The 14,758-nt window shown below is 37.5% G+C and overlaps 1 protein-coding gene across 3 annotated transcripts in view; it reads right to left on the bottom strand.

Moving 5' to 3' along the window:
• Positions 1 to 14,758, bottom strand: part of LOC133651024 (protein POF1B-like) — a 36,910-nt gene that overhangs the window by 14,670 nt on the left and 7,482 nt on the right. For 2 of the 3 annotated variants that reach the window (XM_062048892.1, XM_062048893.1), the window contains exon 2: positions 14,019 to 14,114. The exons of the other annotated variant lie outside the window; for it this stretch is intronic. In XM_062048892.1, the coding sequence (XP_061904876.1) occupies positions 14,019 to 14,114 (96 nt within the window). The remainder of the gene's footprint in view (positions 1 to 14,018; positions 14,115 to 14,758) is intronic. 3 annotated transcript variants of the gene reach the window in all.

Genomic DNA, 14,758 nt, shown 5'->3' with positions numbered 1-14,758 from the left:
CATTTTACAATATAATTACAACACTTTATGTACATATTTATATACAGATTTGAACAATAAGTTATTCACTGAAATATATTTATTAATTGTGGTTCTTACAAAAAATATATCTTATAAAATATAAAAGCTAAAATGTCTCTTAAAGCTCTGCCCCTTTAATTAGTGCATACTAAATAATTTAACTTAGCCTACTACTACAACCATATTATTTACCAGCAACATAAAGTGAAACAGAGGCAGAGGTGTCCTGCCACAGTCAGTAACAAATAAACAGAAAACAGTAGTGGTCAAATACAAATAAGGCAACAAGAGAAGTATCCTACACTTCTCTTTTGTAAAGTAAATCTGAACAGCCTATATGGGCATCTACATCAACTATATGATTTGCCTGAAAAGCTGGACAGGACAACAAAAAAACAAAAAAATGTTTTATTTTTTAAATTTTTTTAATTTGTAATTCTTTCGTGGCGGGCCGCCACAAATAAATGAATGTGTGGGAAACACTGGGCTGCCAAGTGTGTCGGATTACATACTCATCCTTCTACTATCCAGGTGAGAGGCATGATTTATGATCTACAATAAACTTCCACGAGCAGAGAAGTAAGGAAGCAGCTTACTACTCGATGTAAACGTAGGCACACACGCTTGTGATCACATCGCCGCAATAATTCATCTGTCTGAGTTAGCGCTTATAATAACAATATCACGAATGCTTGGTTAATATTCAAGTCACAAAATGTAAATGAAGTATTATTGGCACTTTTTGGATGTTTATTGGGTTTTATGGGCAGAATAGAGGACTTTTATGTACCTTTATTTACGAGTTAGAATGCATTAAAAAAAATCAGTCGTCATGTCTCACAATGATCGTGAACGATAGGAAAAAAAATTTAAAAAGTGCAGTTCCCCTTTAAAAAAAACTTCTCTATGACGTTTTTGTTGTTTTGATGTCATTGCTGCCACAAGTGGTGGGAAAGTGTATTACAACCGCTGCGACCTATACCGGCGACATCTGAAAAACAGATACTTTTTGGCGGCCCTTCACGAGGCGATTGCGGCCCATGACCGATGGTTATGAAACAATGCTCTGCTCCATCAATGTGAGCCTTGTTGTGTTGTCATCACAACAAGTCAAAGAAAAAGTCGTGGAGTCCCAAGATTGACCGATGTGTAATTCGAACTCCAAATTGTTCTGCATTAGAGTCGTTAAGGAGCTCCATTGTACTTATTTGTGTGCTGATGTCATCCCTTCTCAAATAGCCAGCGCCGAGTCGCTGCGCCAGATTCCACAAGGGCCTGAGGGAAGAGCAAAAATTCCCGGCAAGTATTTGTCACACGGTTTTGTCAAAGCGGGAACAAAATCTGCATGGATACCTGCAGTACTTCAGTTCCATGTGTGCAAAGCAGAACATCCTAAATGTTGTGTTATTTGATTACATTGTCAATCCACCATGAGTGCCATAAACGATTATCAGGAAGATACCACTGCACTTCCATCAAAAAGTCACAAGATAAAATCGTGATACTTCATTTGTCCCTTCAATCAAGGTGGGGAAGAACAGAAAAAAGCGAGCGAGATAGCACACGGGTGTGCCTCAGCGCCGGGGGGGCGGGGGGTAAACAGCGACTCCAACATGCCTGTCATTCCTGCGCAGAAAGTGAGTCAAGGTGACCCAAAAACAGTCGAGGACGGACAAAAGACTACTATTCTCATCTAGATAGTGAGACGAGGCGCATTGTAATAGTTAATATTTATACATTTATGAGCAGGGGGCCTTAAGTCATCATTAGATTATGTAAATTATGTAAATTGCTGTATTATATCATATTCTTGAACTAAATACACACAATTACATGTGCAAAGCTGTGCAGCACATTATTAAGGAGCTGAGGAGTACAGCAGAATGAAGTCATGAAAATTGCAAGACCACAAAATTAGACAGTTCACACATATTTCTGCGATCAGAGCACAAACAGCGGAGCAATAAACATAAATAAAAAGACTGCACATAATGAACAAGGCCACAAATTACACATATCTCGACATTAAGCACAAACTGAAGGAACATGACAACAATATGAAAGTAATAAAAAATATAAAAACTGGAAAAAGTAAATAAAACCACAAGGTTTGACATTTCACGCGTATTTTTTTGCCTTGAGAGCTTAAATGGTGGAGGAACAGATAGGAGTCAATAAAAATCTTGCACGGAGGCCACAAAATTAGACATTTCACTTGTATATCTGCCTTCAGAGCACAAACAGAAGGAATATGACAATGTTGTGTATAAAAATCACGGGAAACAAAATCAATATAAAGACGGCACACAATAAATAATATGAAAATGAAACGTTCCACTTATTTCTCAACTAACAGAAGGATTATGACAACTTCTATTACAACAGTCACAAAAGAACAACTTCATATCAAGTCTGCATGATGTAACAATAAAAGGTATCAATAATAAACTATAAAACTCCGGACGGTCATTATAACTGTTTTAAATGAGAATGATCGTAAAACCATGATTGATAACCACACTTACGTACCGGTGATACAGCTCATTACATGGAGACACCGGCTTGCTAACTAGCTTAAATGCTAGCATGAATACAGTACATGTTGGCATTTATGACGTAACAATATGAACATTATATATCATAGTTATTGTGAGCCAAATTATCACGGTAATGTTGAATGTGCTCAAAAAATACTTTGTCATGTTAGCATTTAAAGGGATTGTTTGCAACTTCTTCCCAGTAAAATTTTTCAAAGCAAAAAAAATATAACAAGAACACCACCGACTGCTTATGTTACCATTAGTAGTGTAACCGAAAACATTTGTTTGACAATTGTCTATATTTTTCACAATTACAAAGTTTATGTAGTAAAACATTTTACCGGCCCGGATAAAAAAAATATTGGCTTTTACAGCAGTCACTCACCTGGTCTTGTCAAAACATACGCGCAAGGATCGTGTGCAAACGTACAAAAGCAGTCCAACATAAGCAACAAACAATTTTCAGTCGTGTTGTTATGATAGAATATACATTCAATGACAGCTAACGCTAGCTATCCGAATTGCTATTATTAGCTAACAACTCCTAAAGCTAATGCCTATGCATGTGTTACGTACGTATGTAATTACGTACAAGAAACCGTACGAGCACGGGATATACTGTGTAAAATACATTGGAAAGTTAGCGCTCTCTAGGTATCTTTGTAAATGTTGCAAACAGCGCCTTTAAGCTAGCTAGCAATTAACGTGCTAACTGATGGTCTAAGAAATGAGCAGTATACCGTATTTTTCGGATTATAAGTCGCTCCGGAGTATACGTTGCACTGGCCGAAAATGCATAATAAAGAAGGAAAAAAACATTTATACGTTGCACTCGAGTATAAGTCGCATTTTTGGGGGAAATGTATTTGATAAAATCCAACACCAAGAATAGACATTTGAAAGGCAATTTCAAATAAATAAAGAATAGTGAACAACAGGCTGAATAAGTGTATGTTATATGACGCATAAATAACCAACTGAGAACGTGCCTGGTATGTTAACGTAACATATAAGAGTCATTCAAATAACTATTACATATAGAACATGCTATACGTTTACACAACAATCTGTCACTCCTGATCGCTAAATCCGATTAAATCTTCTTCCTCGTTGTCGCTCCTGGTATGCGCCGCTTCCTTTCTTTCTGCTGCTCGATCGCCGTTTTCTGCTGCATATTTCACTACGTCCAGCTTGTAATCTGCAGTATATGATTTCCTTTTCGGTGCCATTTTTGCTCAGCCCTTCTCAGTTTTTATAAGTTACCGCCAATGTTGAAATGGTCCATTTTAATAGCTACGGACATAGCAGCAGTTAGCATCCCATGACCCACAATGCACTTCTGCCATGACGCACAATGCACTTCTGCCATGACCCGCCCCCGCCGAATTCTTATTGGTTGACGTGTGTGTGACGATTGCTGACATTTGCTTCGTCTCTTACGCGAATGAGATAAATAATATTATTTGATATTTTACGGTAATGTGTTAATAATTTCACACATAAGTCGCTCCAGGGTCTATGTCGCACCCCCGGCCAAACTATGAAAAAAACTGAGATTTCTAATCCGAAAAATACGGTAACCTTGAATTTTTCAAATCACGGTTTTACAATAATTTAAATTTGAAATGGTAATACTAACAATCAGGAATCTTACCACGATTTGTCATTAAAAGGGTAATCAGTACATCCCTACAAGAGACAATAACGTATTTCCCCATTAAGCAACGACATACCACAATCTAAACTTGTATAAACACATTACTGTACATGTCAATACTGTATCATTTTGGTCATAATATCCATAAGTAGGGATGGGGATCGAAAACCGGTTCTTGTTCTGAACCTGTTCACAGTGTATCCATTCCTTGTAATTGCCATTTTGTCAAACGAATCTCTTAACGATTCTTGCAGGTGGGAATGATTTTATTACGCAACGTGCATGGTGACGTCTGACATGACGCTCCGAATGTGGAAACATTCCAAAATTTGGCTGTATTTTACATGGAAAGATTGCACTACTTGTAATAATTGCAAGTCTGCTATTTTATCAAAAGGAAGACATGCGAACAATATGCTGAAACATTTGAACATGCCTGCGTGCAATAACTATAAATGACAGTCACGTTTTTGGACTACTCCGATCTAATACCAGCCGCGGTTAAGGTAGCACGTCATCTAAAATACAAGAGGTGCTAACTAATAGAGGTGTTAAAAAAAAAAAAAAAAAATTCAAATGAATCGCGATCCTTATTTGTAACGATTCTTAATCGATTTTAAAAAATCAATTAAAAAAAAAAATATATATATACACTACCGTTCAAAAGTTTGGGGTCACCCAAACAATTTAGTGGAATAGCCTTCATTTCTAAGAACAAGAATAGACTGTCGAGTTTCAGATGAAAGTTCTCTTTTTCTGGCCATTTTGAGCGTTTAATTGACCCCACAAATGTGATGGGGTCAATTAAACGCTCAAAATGACCACAGAACACTTTTCCACTTAGTATCAGTCCATCTTAGATGAGCTCAGGCCCAGCGAAGCCGACGGCGTTTCTGGGTGTTGTTGAAAAACGGTTTTCGCCTTGCATAGGAGAGTTTTAACTTGCACTTACAGATGTAGCGACCAACTGTAGTTACTGACAGTGGGTTTCTGAAGTGTTCCTGAGCCCATGTGGTGATATCCTTTACACACTGATGTCGCTTGTTGATGCAGTACAGCCTGAGGGATCGAAGGTCACGGGCTTAGCTGCTTACGTGCAGTGATTTCTCCAGATTCTCTGAACCCTTTGATGATATTACGGTCCGTACATGGTGAAATCCCTAAATTCCTTGCAATAGCTGGTTGAGAACGTTTTTTTCTTAAACTGTTCAACAATTTGCTCACGCATTTGTTGACAAAGTGGTGACCCTCGCCCCATCCTTGTTTATGAATGACTGAGCATTTCATGGAATCTACTTTTATACCCAATCATGGCACCCACCTGTTCCCAATTTGCCTGTTCACCTGTGGGATGTTCCAAATAAGTGTTTGATGAGCATTCCTCAACTTTATCAGTATTTATTGCCACCTTTCCCAACTTCTTTGTCACGTGTTGCTGGCATCAAATTCTAAAGTTAATGATTATTTGCACAAAAAAAAATGTTTATCAGTTTGAACATCAAATATGTTGTCTTTGTAGCATATTCAACTGAATATGGGTTGAAAATGATTTGCAAATCATTGTATTCTGTTTATATTTACATCTAACACAATTTCCCAACTCATATGGAAACGGGGTTTGTACTTTAAAAAAGAGAAGTTTGTGATACTTCTCTTGTTGCCTTATTTGTATTTGACTTTTTTGAATGTTTGAGTACAATTTTATTAAACAAAACCAGTTTTCTTTTGAGTAATATAGAAATGTATCACAGCTGTTTATGGAGGAATGTAGTTAATCATAGAACTGGCACCCAATGTTAATAAAAAAGTATTAATTTTGAATCGAGAATCGTTTTGAATCGAGAATGGATTCTGAATCAAACCGTTACCCCCAAGAATCGAATCGAATCATGCGGTGCCTAAAGATTCCCAGCCCTACTAACCAGCACCGCCTGTCATGTTAGCGCTACTACCTGTTAAATTGAAATGAATACCTTTTTATTTAGATGAGCATGGCGAGAAACAGATTCTGCCTGGCTCCGAGGCGAGCAGTACTCGCTCCAGTTCACGTCTGCAGGCGCTAGACGATTTTCACAGAGCAGTGACTAAGTTTGTGGTCAAAAGCTTGCACCCATTTGCCACAGTAGACGATACTCTTTATTCGCTCGGTGAATGTTCAATTGTAGTCTCGAAAAATTAGAATATTGTGTAAAAGTCTATTCATGTCTGCAATTCAACTTCAAATGTGAAACTAATATGTGATATAAACTCCTTACATGCAAAGTGAGATGTCAAACCATTTTTTTTGTTGTAATTTTGATGATCATGGCTTACAGTTTTTGAAAACCCCACATTTTCAAGCCAAGGTTTTCATAATCACATGTTACTAAATGTTACATTCTTGTGTAAGATCCACAAGTTTTATTTTCTTAAATTCTACAGACAAATATTCATTTCTTATACTTATTTTCAATGTTTTTTTCTATGCTATGTATGTGCCTCTTAAGACCTCACTGTAGGCTTAGTAAAGGCATGGTTTACCTCTAAACCAGTGATTTGATACATGTACCATCCAGTGTTTCCCATAAACTGCCAAGATACCTGTGGCAGTGGGGGCGTGGCTATGGGCTTGGTCACCATGACATCATCGAGTAATTTGCATAATTTACTACAATGATTTGATTTTCTCTAAAAAGGCTAAAAAAATGTATACTTACTAATTAATAATAACAGTTTTGTTTTAAATGTCCATCCATCCATCCATTTTACAATATAATTACAACACTTTATGTACATATTTATATACAGATTTGAACAATAAGTTATTCACTGAAATATATTTATTAATTGTGGTTCTTACAAAAAATATATCTTATAAAATATAAAAGCTCAAATGTCTCAAAGCTCTGCCCCTTTAATTAGTGCATACTAAATAATTTTACTTTAGCCTACTACTACAACCATATTATTTACCAGCAACATAAAGTGAAACAGAGGCAGAGGTGTCCTGCCACAGTCAGTAACAAATAAACAGAAAACAGTAGTGCTGGTAGATAGACACAGAGCTTCATCAAACATCTGATCCACTGAACAAAGAGCTCCAAAAATCTTGAACTTTAGACTGCCATCAGTTTTACTCCCTACACTTAACCATGTGTTTCCTACTGCCTGCAGACTTTGCACCCTTTGTTATATACACATGTTGTGTTTCTAATATAAATACATTTAATAAAGTCAAATACAAATAAGGCAACAAGAGAAGTATCCTACACTTCTCTTTTGTAAAGTAAATCTGAACAGCTGATATGGGCATCTACATCACCTATATGATTTGCCTGAGAAGCTGGAGAGGACAAAAAACAAAACAAAAAAATGTATTTGTGGCGGACGTAATTCTTTTGTGGTGGGCCGCCACAAATAAATGAATGTGTGGGAAACCCTGCCATCAGTCAGAGTCGTGTAAAGAGAGAGTACGGCCAAATTGGTTTCAGGCGATCTCCTCAATGATTAGTCAAAATGCACTCACGTGACTACAGGGCGCCATGACTGCTACTAACTTTGAGATGATTGTATGTGTTTGCGACGCTTCCTCGCTAGTTTTTCGATGTGTATACATGCTGTGTTGAGCAGCATGGGGCTGCTCCACCCGCGAGAATTGTGGAAAGATTTTACATCGTTTTCCCAACAACACAGAAAGAAAACATGTATAGAAAGTGAAGGTTCGCCATCAACACTGGAGAGCCACCGATTACAGCGTCTTGTCCGGAGAGAACACACAGAAGCTAATACAAATAATAACAGAAGAAATTAACAAATAAAAGAGATGGTTTGACAAAAACATATTTGAATCTGAGTAAAACAAAAATAATGGTATTCAGGAACAGTAGAAGAGAAAGTCAAGCACGGTGGAGAGACTATGTCTCCCAGCTGGCCTGGGAATGTCTCGGGAGGATTTGGAAGAAGTGGGGAGAGGGAAGTCTGGGGCTTCTCTGCTTAGGCTGCTGCCCCCGCGACCCAACTACGGATAAGCGGAAGACGATGGATGGATGGAAAGTGTCAAGAAATATGTCAATGAAAAAAGCTAAATATGTTCTGGACCAAAAATCCCTCCATATTCTCTACTGTTCACCAGTGTTACCATATCTGAGTTATTGGGCAGAAATATGGGTAAATTAGTACAAAAGTACTCTTATTCACTTAGCATGTTACAAAAAAGAAAGATCGGTTATAATAATAATACATGAGTGATACGTACAGTGATTAAAAATACACCACAGTTGACATACTTCACAATAAAGTCACAATTTCTCCGTGATTGTTAGTCCAAAGCTAATGAAGATTTTGGCAAAATTATGGTGGTATGGGTTTTTTTTGGTTTATAGCACCTTTGGGTGCATGTTAGAGTGCCTGCTGGTCACTAAACACTGCAGGAATGTAGCAGCAGAGTGCGTCAAATACGGCCGCAAAATTATACCTTCACAAAATAAAAGCATGTTTTATTGTTTATGAGCTGGAGTAAGTTTAGAACTACATATAGATGTCTTATTTTGGTGTATTTCGTCCGAAAAACCTACGTCAAAACGACGGAAATTGTATGCATCCGGGTACAGCCGCACTCGACCTAGGTAGAAATCATGACGCCTGTTGTTGACTTGGCCATACTCTTTTTATACACGAGTCTGCCACTAGTGGTACACCAAAGAAACACTTGATTAAAGTAGTGTCTTATCTTACTATATTCAAACACAGGGTTACTGCTCAAACTTTGTGTAACGCTACAGTAGCCAAAAATATTAAATATACTTGTTCAATAAACTTCTGCTTTTTTAATGAATACTTAGGCCTACTAAGCTACTGTTTTTTAATGTTTGTCATTATGGTGGTACTTGGAGAGCAGAGTATTTTCTGAGGTGGAGTTTGAAAACCGCTGCTCTAAACTAAACAAAATTGATTCCAATCCACATTTGTGTTCTCTTTTTTCCAAATAAGATAAGTGAACCGATAAGGAACCAAATCATTAAGCGGAATCGAAAGTGGACTCAGGATCGGAAAAAGCGCATCAATTCCCAATCCTTATCTATGATATGAAATTTTCATATAATTTAATCCCTACCTGCATGCAATAAATAAGGCAATTACAGTACAGTTTGTTGCTGCATTCAGAGCACTAATAGAGAATGGACAACTCCATTTAAAAAAAATAAAAAAATCTATAAAATATGAAGTCTGCACAAAATAATGCCTCAAAATTACGACTTACACAAAAGACTCCCACAAAGAAGCAGTGTGGTAAACTGACTCGTCTCGCTTTCTCAATGACATCTTAGGTTACACACTGACCTACATCACCATTGACACACACACACACTTTTTCTATTGAGTCTTCTACTCGTAACATTCCACTATTTTCACTTCAAACGCTACACAACATTCACCTGCAATCTGCAAACTTCTCCTGAATTTACACCACTGACGTCACCTTGCCTTGTAAACTCGCCAAAGGTCACTTTTTATGGCAACAATCGAGCGTGAGGATGCTGGTATCACACCTAATACTGATATCATACATATCAGTGTTAAATTTGACAGACAAAACCTCCTTTTTGTTACACCCTTACAGTCAACACAAAAAGTTCCATTTATTCAACACGCCAGCATCACCACAGCTACAGCCCTGCTAAGGTATCTTGTAATTAGCTCGCAATACTTCACATTCACCGCGGCGGTGAGAACGAACGTCTCGGGTGGGAACCATTAGATGCGGCTTGTCATCTTCCAAAAAAAAACGCAAAGTCGGCGTCAGGAGGGGGAAAGGTTTCTGTCCCCGTTGCGGCAATCACGTCTGCCAACAACCACTTATGGCGCCGCTCACTCAGCCCTGCGGTTGTTTTGATTGAAGCGACCTTTGACCTTACCATGTGTTGCTGACACAGCCATGTTGTGAAGCTCAGAGGGTTGAAAACAACAAATATTAAATGAATGACACATGACATTATCGTGTCCAGTACACCCAGCGTACTAGTATGAACTTTAAGTAAAAGTAAATATATGAAGTAACGAGTACTGTAAAATGTAACGAGTTAACGCAATGTGATTAATCACAAACAAATATTGCATTTATTATGTATATACGCAGATAAATAATGCAATTTATTTCTAAGGTACATGCTCCTTTACCTTAACCGTGGATGGTTACCTAAAAGGCAGAGCAGGTTGTTATACATTTAGCGATCAGGTCATTGCTCACGCCAGTGCAAAGACTACGATTGGGCCCTTTTTTTAAGGTTAATTAAAATTATGCAAGTGAGTAATAATCCGTGAATAATCAAGAATAATCTTAATTAAAAAGTGTGATCAATCTGATTTTTAAAAATAAGCATTTGATAGCTTCTAAAAATAAAAAAAATGTTTTTGTTTTTTGTTTATACACATTTTTGTAAAAACAAACTTAACAGTAAAATAGTGTCCGCTGCTTTAATAGATGCCCATATGCCAATTAATCAATGATTAATCGTCGGGTGCTTCGATTACAATGCCAAGCGGCAAAGTGACGCCTATTCCTCACTAAAATATTGCATTATTATTATTATATATTATTGAGTCCCATTATTATGTCTGGGAAATGTTGCTCGGTGATACATCGACCGTCAAATTATTACTGATAAACGATATTACTGTCAACATTATTTTGAGACCAAATTAACCTCTGATTTATTGATAATAGATAGTAATAATTATGCAATTACACCCTTTCAAATGCAGTAAACTTGTATTTCTCGTATATTTTAACATTTTAATCTTTTAAATATCCAAGTTAAATAAAACAAACAAGAAAAATAATAAATAAAATGGCCATATAAAAGAATTGTGACCTAAATGTTCTCGGTTTTCAACATAATATTGTTGAATGTGCTCAGAAAGTACTTATAACCACAGTAACATGTTTTAACCAAGTTGTATTTGACATAAATAGACACACAATTTACTTTCTTGGCAAAGGAAACATTAAATATTGTTCTGGCTTCACAAGAACCATATTTTTTTTTTTTTATGTGTTTACTTATTTTAATTTGTAGATGTTTCAAAATGTTTTAAATAAAGCCAACACTTAATGTTATTGAACCAACCCCGGACAGGGGAAAAAATGCCATTATTAATGTAACAAAATTGGTTTAAAAATATTTATAAAAAATAAAAACCCTCCCCTTTAATAGAGCCTTGTACTCTCTGCAGTTAAGTAAATCAAAGTTTAATTGAAAATGTGCAAACAAAAGGTCATCAACCGAAATAAAACTAGAGAGGAAATAGCTGACTGAAGAAAGTTGCACATTAGAAGCAAGATAGCATGATGCTGACACATCTGACGAACTTCACAGAGAATCTCCAACACACAAAGGATATCAATCTGGTCATGTGACATTGAAGACTATTAAGGAGGCGTAATCAGACTGGAAAACCCTCACAACCTGGTTACTTTCAAGAAAATGTGTAACTGCTATACAGAAAATCACTTTGATTTTGTTTTGACAACACCCATCTCATACGAGACCGCGCAGGTTGAAATTCCTCGGAATGTACCCACCCACGGCAAAAACGTCTGGGAAGTGGCCGGACACGCCTTGAACTCAACACACACACCCTGAAATGCTTTGTCTCACTCACACCGTGTGTGGTGGAGTGCTTGCTTCACAAAATCACATGCTTGGACCTTATGGGTGTGTGTCTGTAAATACACACACACACACATGTACTGTATACATACACACTCACACACACAGTCCTCCCGCATTGAGTACCTCCTTGTTCCTGTCAGTGTTTTATTCAAGAATCCTGGAATAAAGGGAGTGATCCCATTTGATACATGCAATGCTAAAAAACTCAAAATAACTTAAAAACGACTAAAACACTCCACCCACAATTGTTCATAGTACAGTGGCAGTCAAAGGTTTGAAGACTTTTTTTTTTTTCAATAGCATAGTCTTCAAACTCTTAAATGGCAAGAACTGAGCAAATGTTTAGTATTTCTATCCACATACCATTTAAAAGACACTTTGGCATACCATTGGATAAGAAAAGTGTCTCCAAACTTTTGTCCAGTCTTTGCTTCATAACATTCCATGCATCATCTGGAAACATATTCCTCACTTTTTCTTAATTCACACCGCAAATACTGATGCATTCTGCTTCACTTAAATCCACAAAAACATGAGGTAAAAAAATGGTAACATATTTTCTAGACTAAAAGCCGCTACTTTCGTCCCAACGCTTTGAACCCTGCGGCCTTATAAAACGGTGCGGCTAATTTATCTTTGCTCACGGCCATAATGTTTTGTATTCAACAATTTGTTTTCACAGAACACTGACAGACACTGAAAAGGTGTGTTATTGTTTGTGCTATGGCGGCATCTTTTGGACGAATTCGCTCACTGCAGGTGCTGCGTGTTGAAAATGTACTTCCTGTTTTGTTCCTCGAACCGGAAGTATATCCGTCCATAGCGTTTTTGCCTGAAAGGATTTTTCATTCATCACTCCAAGCAACGTTTGTAAGTTTTACAAGATAACTAAAACAATTCTGACCTACTACACCGTCCCATGTGTGATGTCGGTAGGAGTGTTTTCATGCATATTTGTATGTGCTATCGTAACGTACTGAAGCTACCGCCGTTAGCATTAGCAAATATGCTAACACGTTTACAAGTGTCTTAGTATTATTAACTTACAATGGCATTCTTTTTGTACTGTTTCAGTTTTGAAAATTCACCAAGATGTTATCGAGGAGTTATTGAGTCTGTTTAGCTGATTGGAGTGCTAGCTTCCGCAGCTAGTGGGTCCATGACGATGTCTTCTGTTTTGTTTGATCAGCCGTTTTACTGCCGTGTTAATGAACTTAGTGGGTGCGGCTTAAATACCGGTGCGCTCTATAGCCCGGAAAATACGGTACTTTCAGATCTTAAAGTCTTTCAAGCACAATACATGGCTGATAAATATTATTCAAATGTATACTTCTGATTAATCATGATTCTCAGTTATTTATTTAAAATAGGGACAGCACATATTAATGAATAATTATGTAATTTGTGAATATGTCAGGTTTTGGCCAACGGGTGTAGTACCTAGAACGGTTAGTGTATAGTGTATGCAATCAAACGACAATAACAATCACACAAAACAGAGAAAAGTCAGGATCACCGCCACATTCAGATCAGGTCAAGGACAGGTCTAAAACAGGTTAATTACTTTGACAATGACAAAATAATTGAATAAAAAAATCCAATAAAAAGGAGAAACGTGTACGTATTGCATTGCACACAGCCCGAATAAAGTGCCATAATTCCATTAATAAACAAAACTGTGCGAGAAACACTGAAATGAACGAACTTGTTGTTCAGAAAATTCCTATTCAAAGCACTCCAACCAAAAATGTGTGCCCTTTTTAAAGCTCACAACATTAAAATTCGAGCAATTTCAAACATTTCAAGCACCCGCAGGAACCCAGAACATAAATTGTGACCATTAAAAAGTCAACTTGTAACTTATAGACAAAGCATTCTCATCTAAATGAGTGCTAATGTTCCTTGATTTGCATTTGTAAGATAATTTAAAGTCCAGCCTAGAAATATAATAATGCAACAGTTTGCTGTGACAGCTTCAAGAGAATGCAGTGTTTCTTTAACAGTATGTGTTTAATTCTCCACACAAACCCGCAGTAAACCAAACAAAGACGTCAGATTCCCGCATCTTTCCAGCAATTAAAAAGGTGTCTTTTTTGCATGGGGATCTAAACTTGTGTGTGTGTGTGTGTGTGTGGGTGGGTGTCTTGCCTCCTCCTCCTCCTCTTCCTCCTCCACACTGGGCTCGGGGCTCCTGGTGGGACTGGAGGACAGGCTGAACAGTGAGGATGAGTTCCTGCTCAGGCACTGAGATGTCAGACAAAAAGAGGGAAGAAAGAAGCATATTCATAGAAAGCTGCAGACTCCACTAACTCCCCCATCTGCTAAAAGTGCACTGAGACATTTTTGTTCTCCTGTTTGAGTGAAGACAGTGTTGTGCGTTTGGCTAGATCGGCTTTGTTGAATTAATGGGCCGGAAACGTGTTTACTGTCGGCCCATCAAGCACTCGATGAAACTAAACCGCTATAAAAGAAGACCTCCCTGTCAGTCACACATTTCAAAAACAGCCGAATAAAAGCTTTTACGTGCATTTTTTAAAGTTATATCAATCAATCAATTCCTTTATTGTCATTGTCATAATAACACTCAAGTCATACATGTCAACAAGATTTTGTTTGAGCTTTGTCTAGCGGCATGGAAACTGCATTGATGTGCAGGTTGACCATAGTTTACATTTAGCATTGTCAAGAAGATCGCGATAAGAGGGGTTGGGGATGGGGGTGAGGGAAAGCAATCCCGATGTGAAACGCATGCCGGGCCACCAGTGGGCGATGACATTTTTTTCTAAAGAAACTACATTCTTCGTGCGAAATGATTCCTTTTCACGGGAACTTTGGCGAAAAATGTGATCCGATGGTCGCAATAGCAGTGTAGTCAACCTGTCTTTTGT

Source organism: Entelurus aequoreus, linkage group LG05 (assembly GCF_033978785.1).
Source record: "Entelurus aequoreus isolate RoL-2023_Sb linkage group LG05, RoL_Eaeq_v1.1, whole genome shotgun sequence".
In the NCBI taxonomy this organism is placed as follows: Eukaryota; Metazoa; Chordata; class Actinopteri; order Syngnathiformes; family Syngnathidae; genus Entelurus; species Entelurus aequoreus.
The sequence above is the reverse complement of the archived record's forward strand: the minus strand, read 5'-3'. Positions and strand labels throughout refer to the sequence as shown.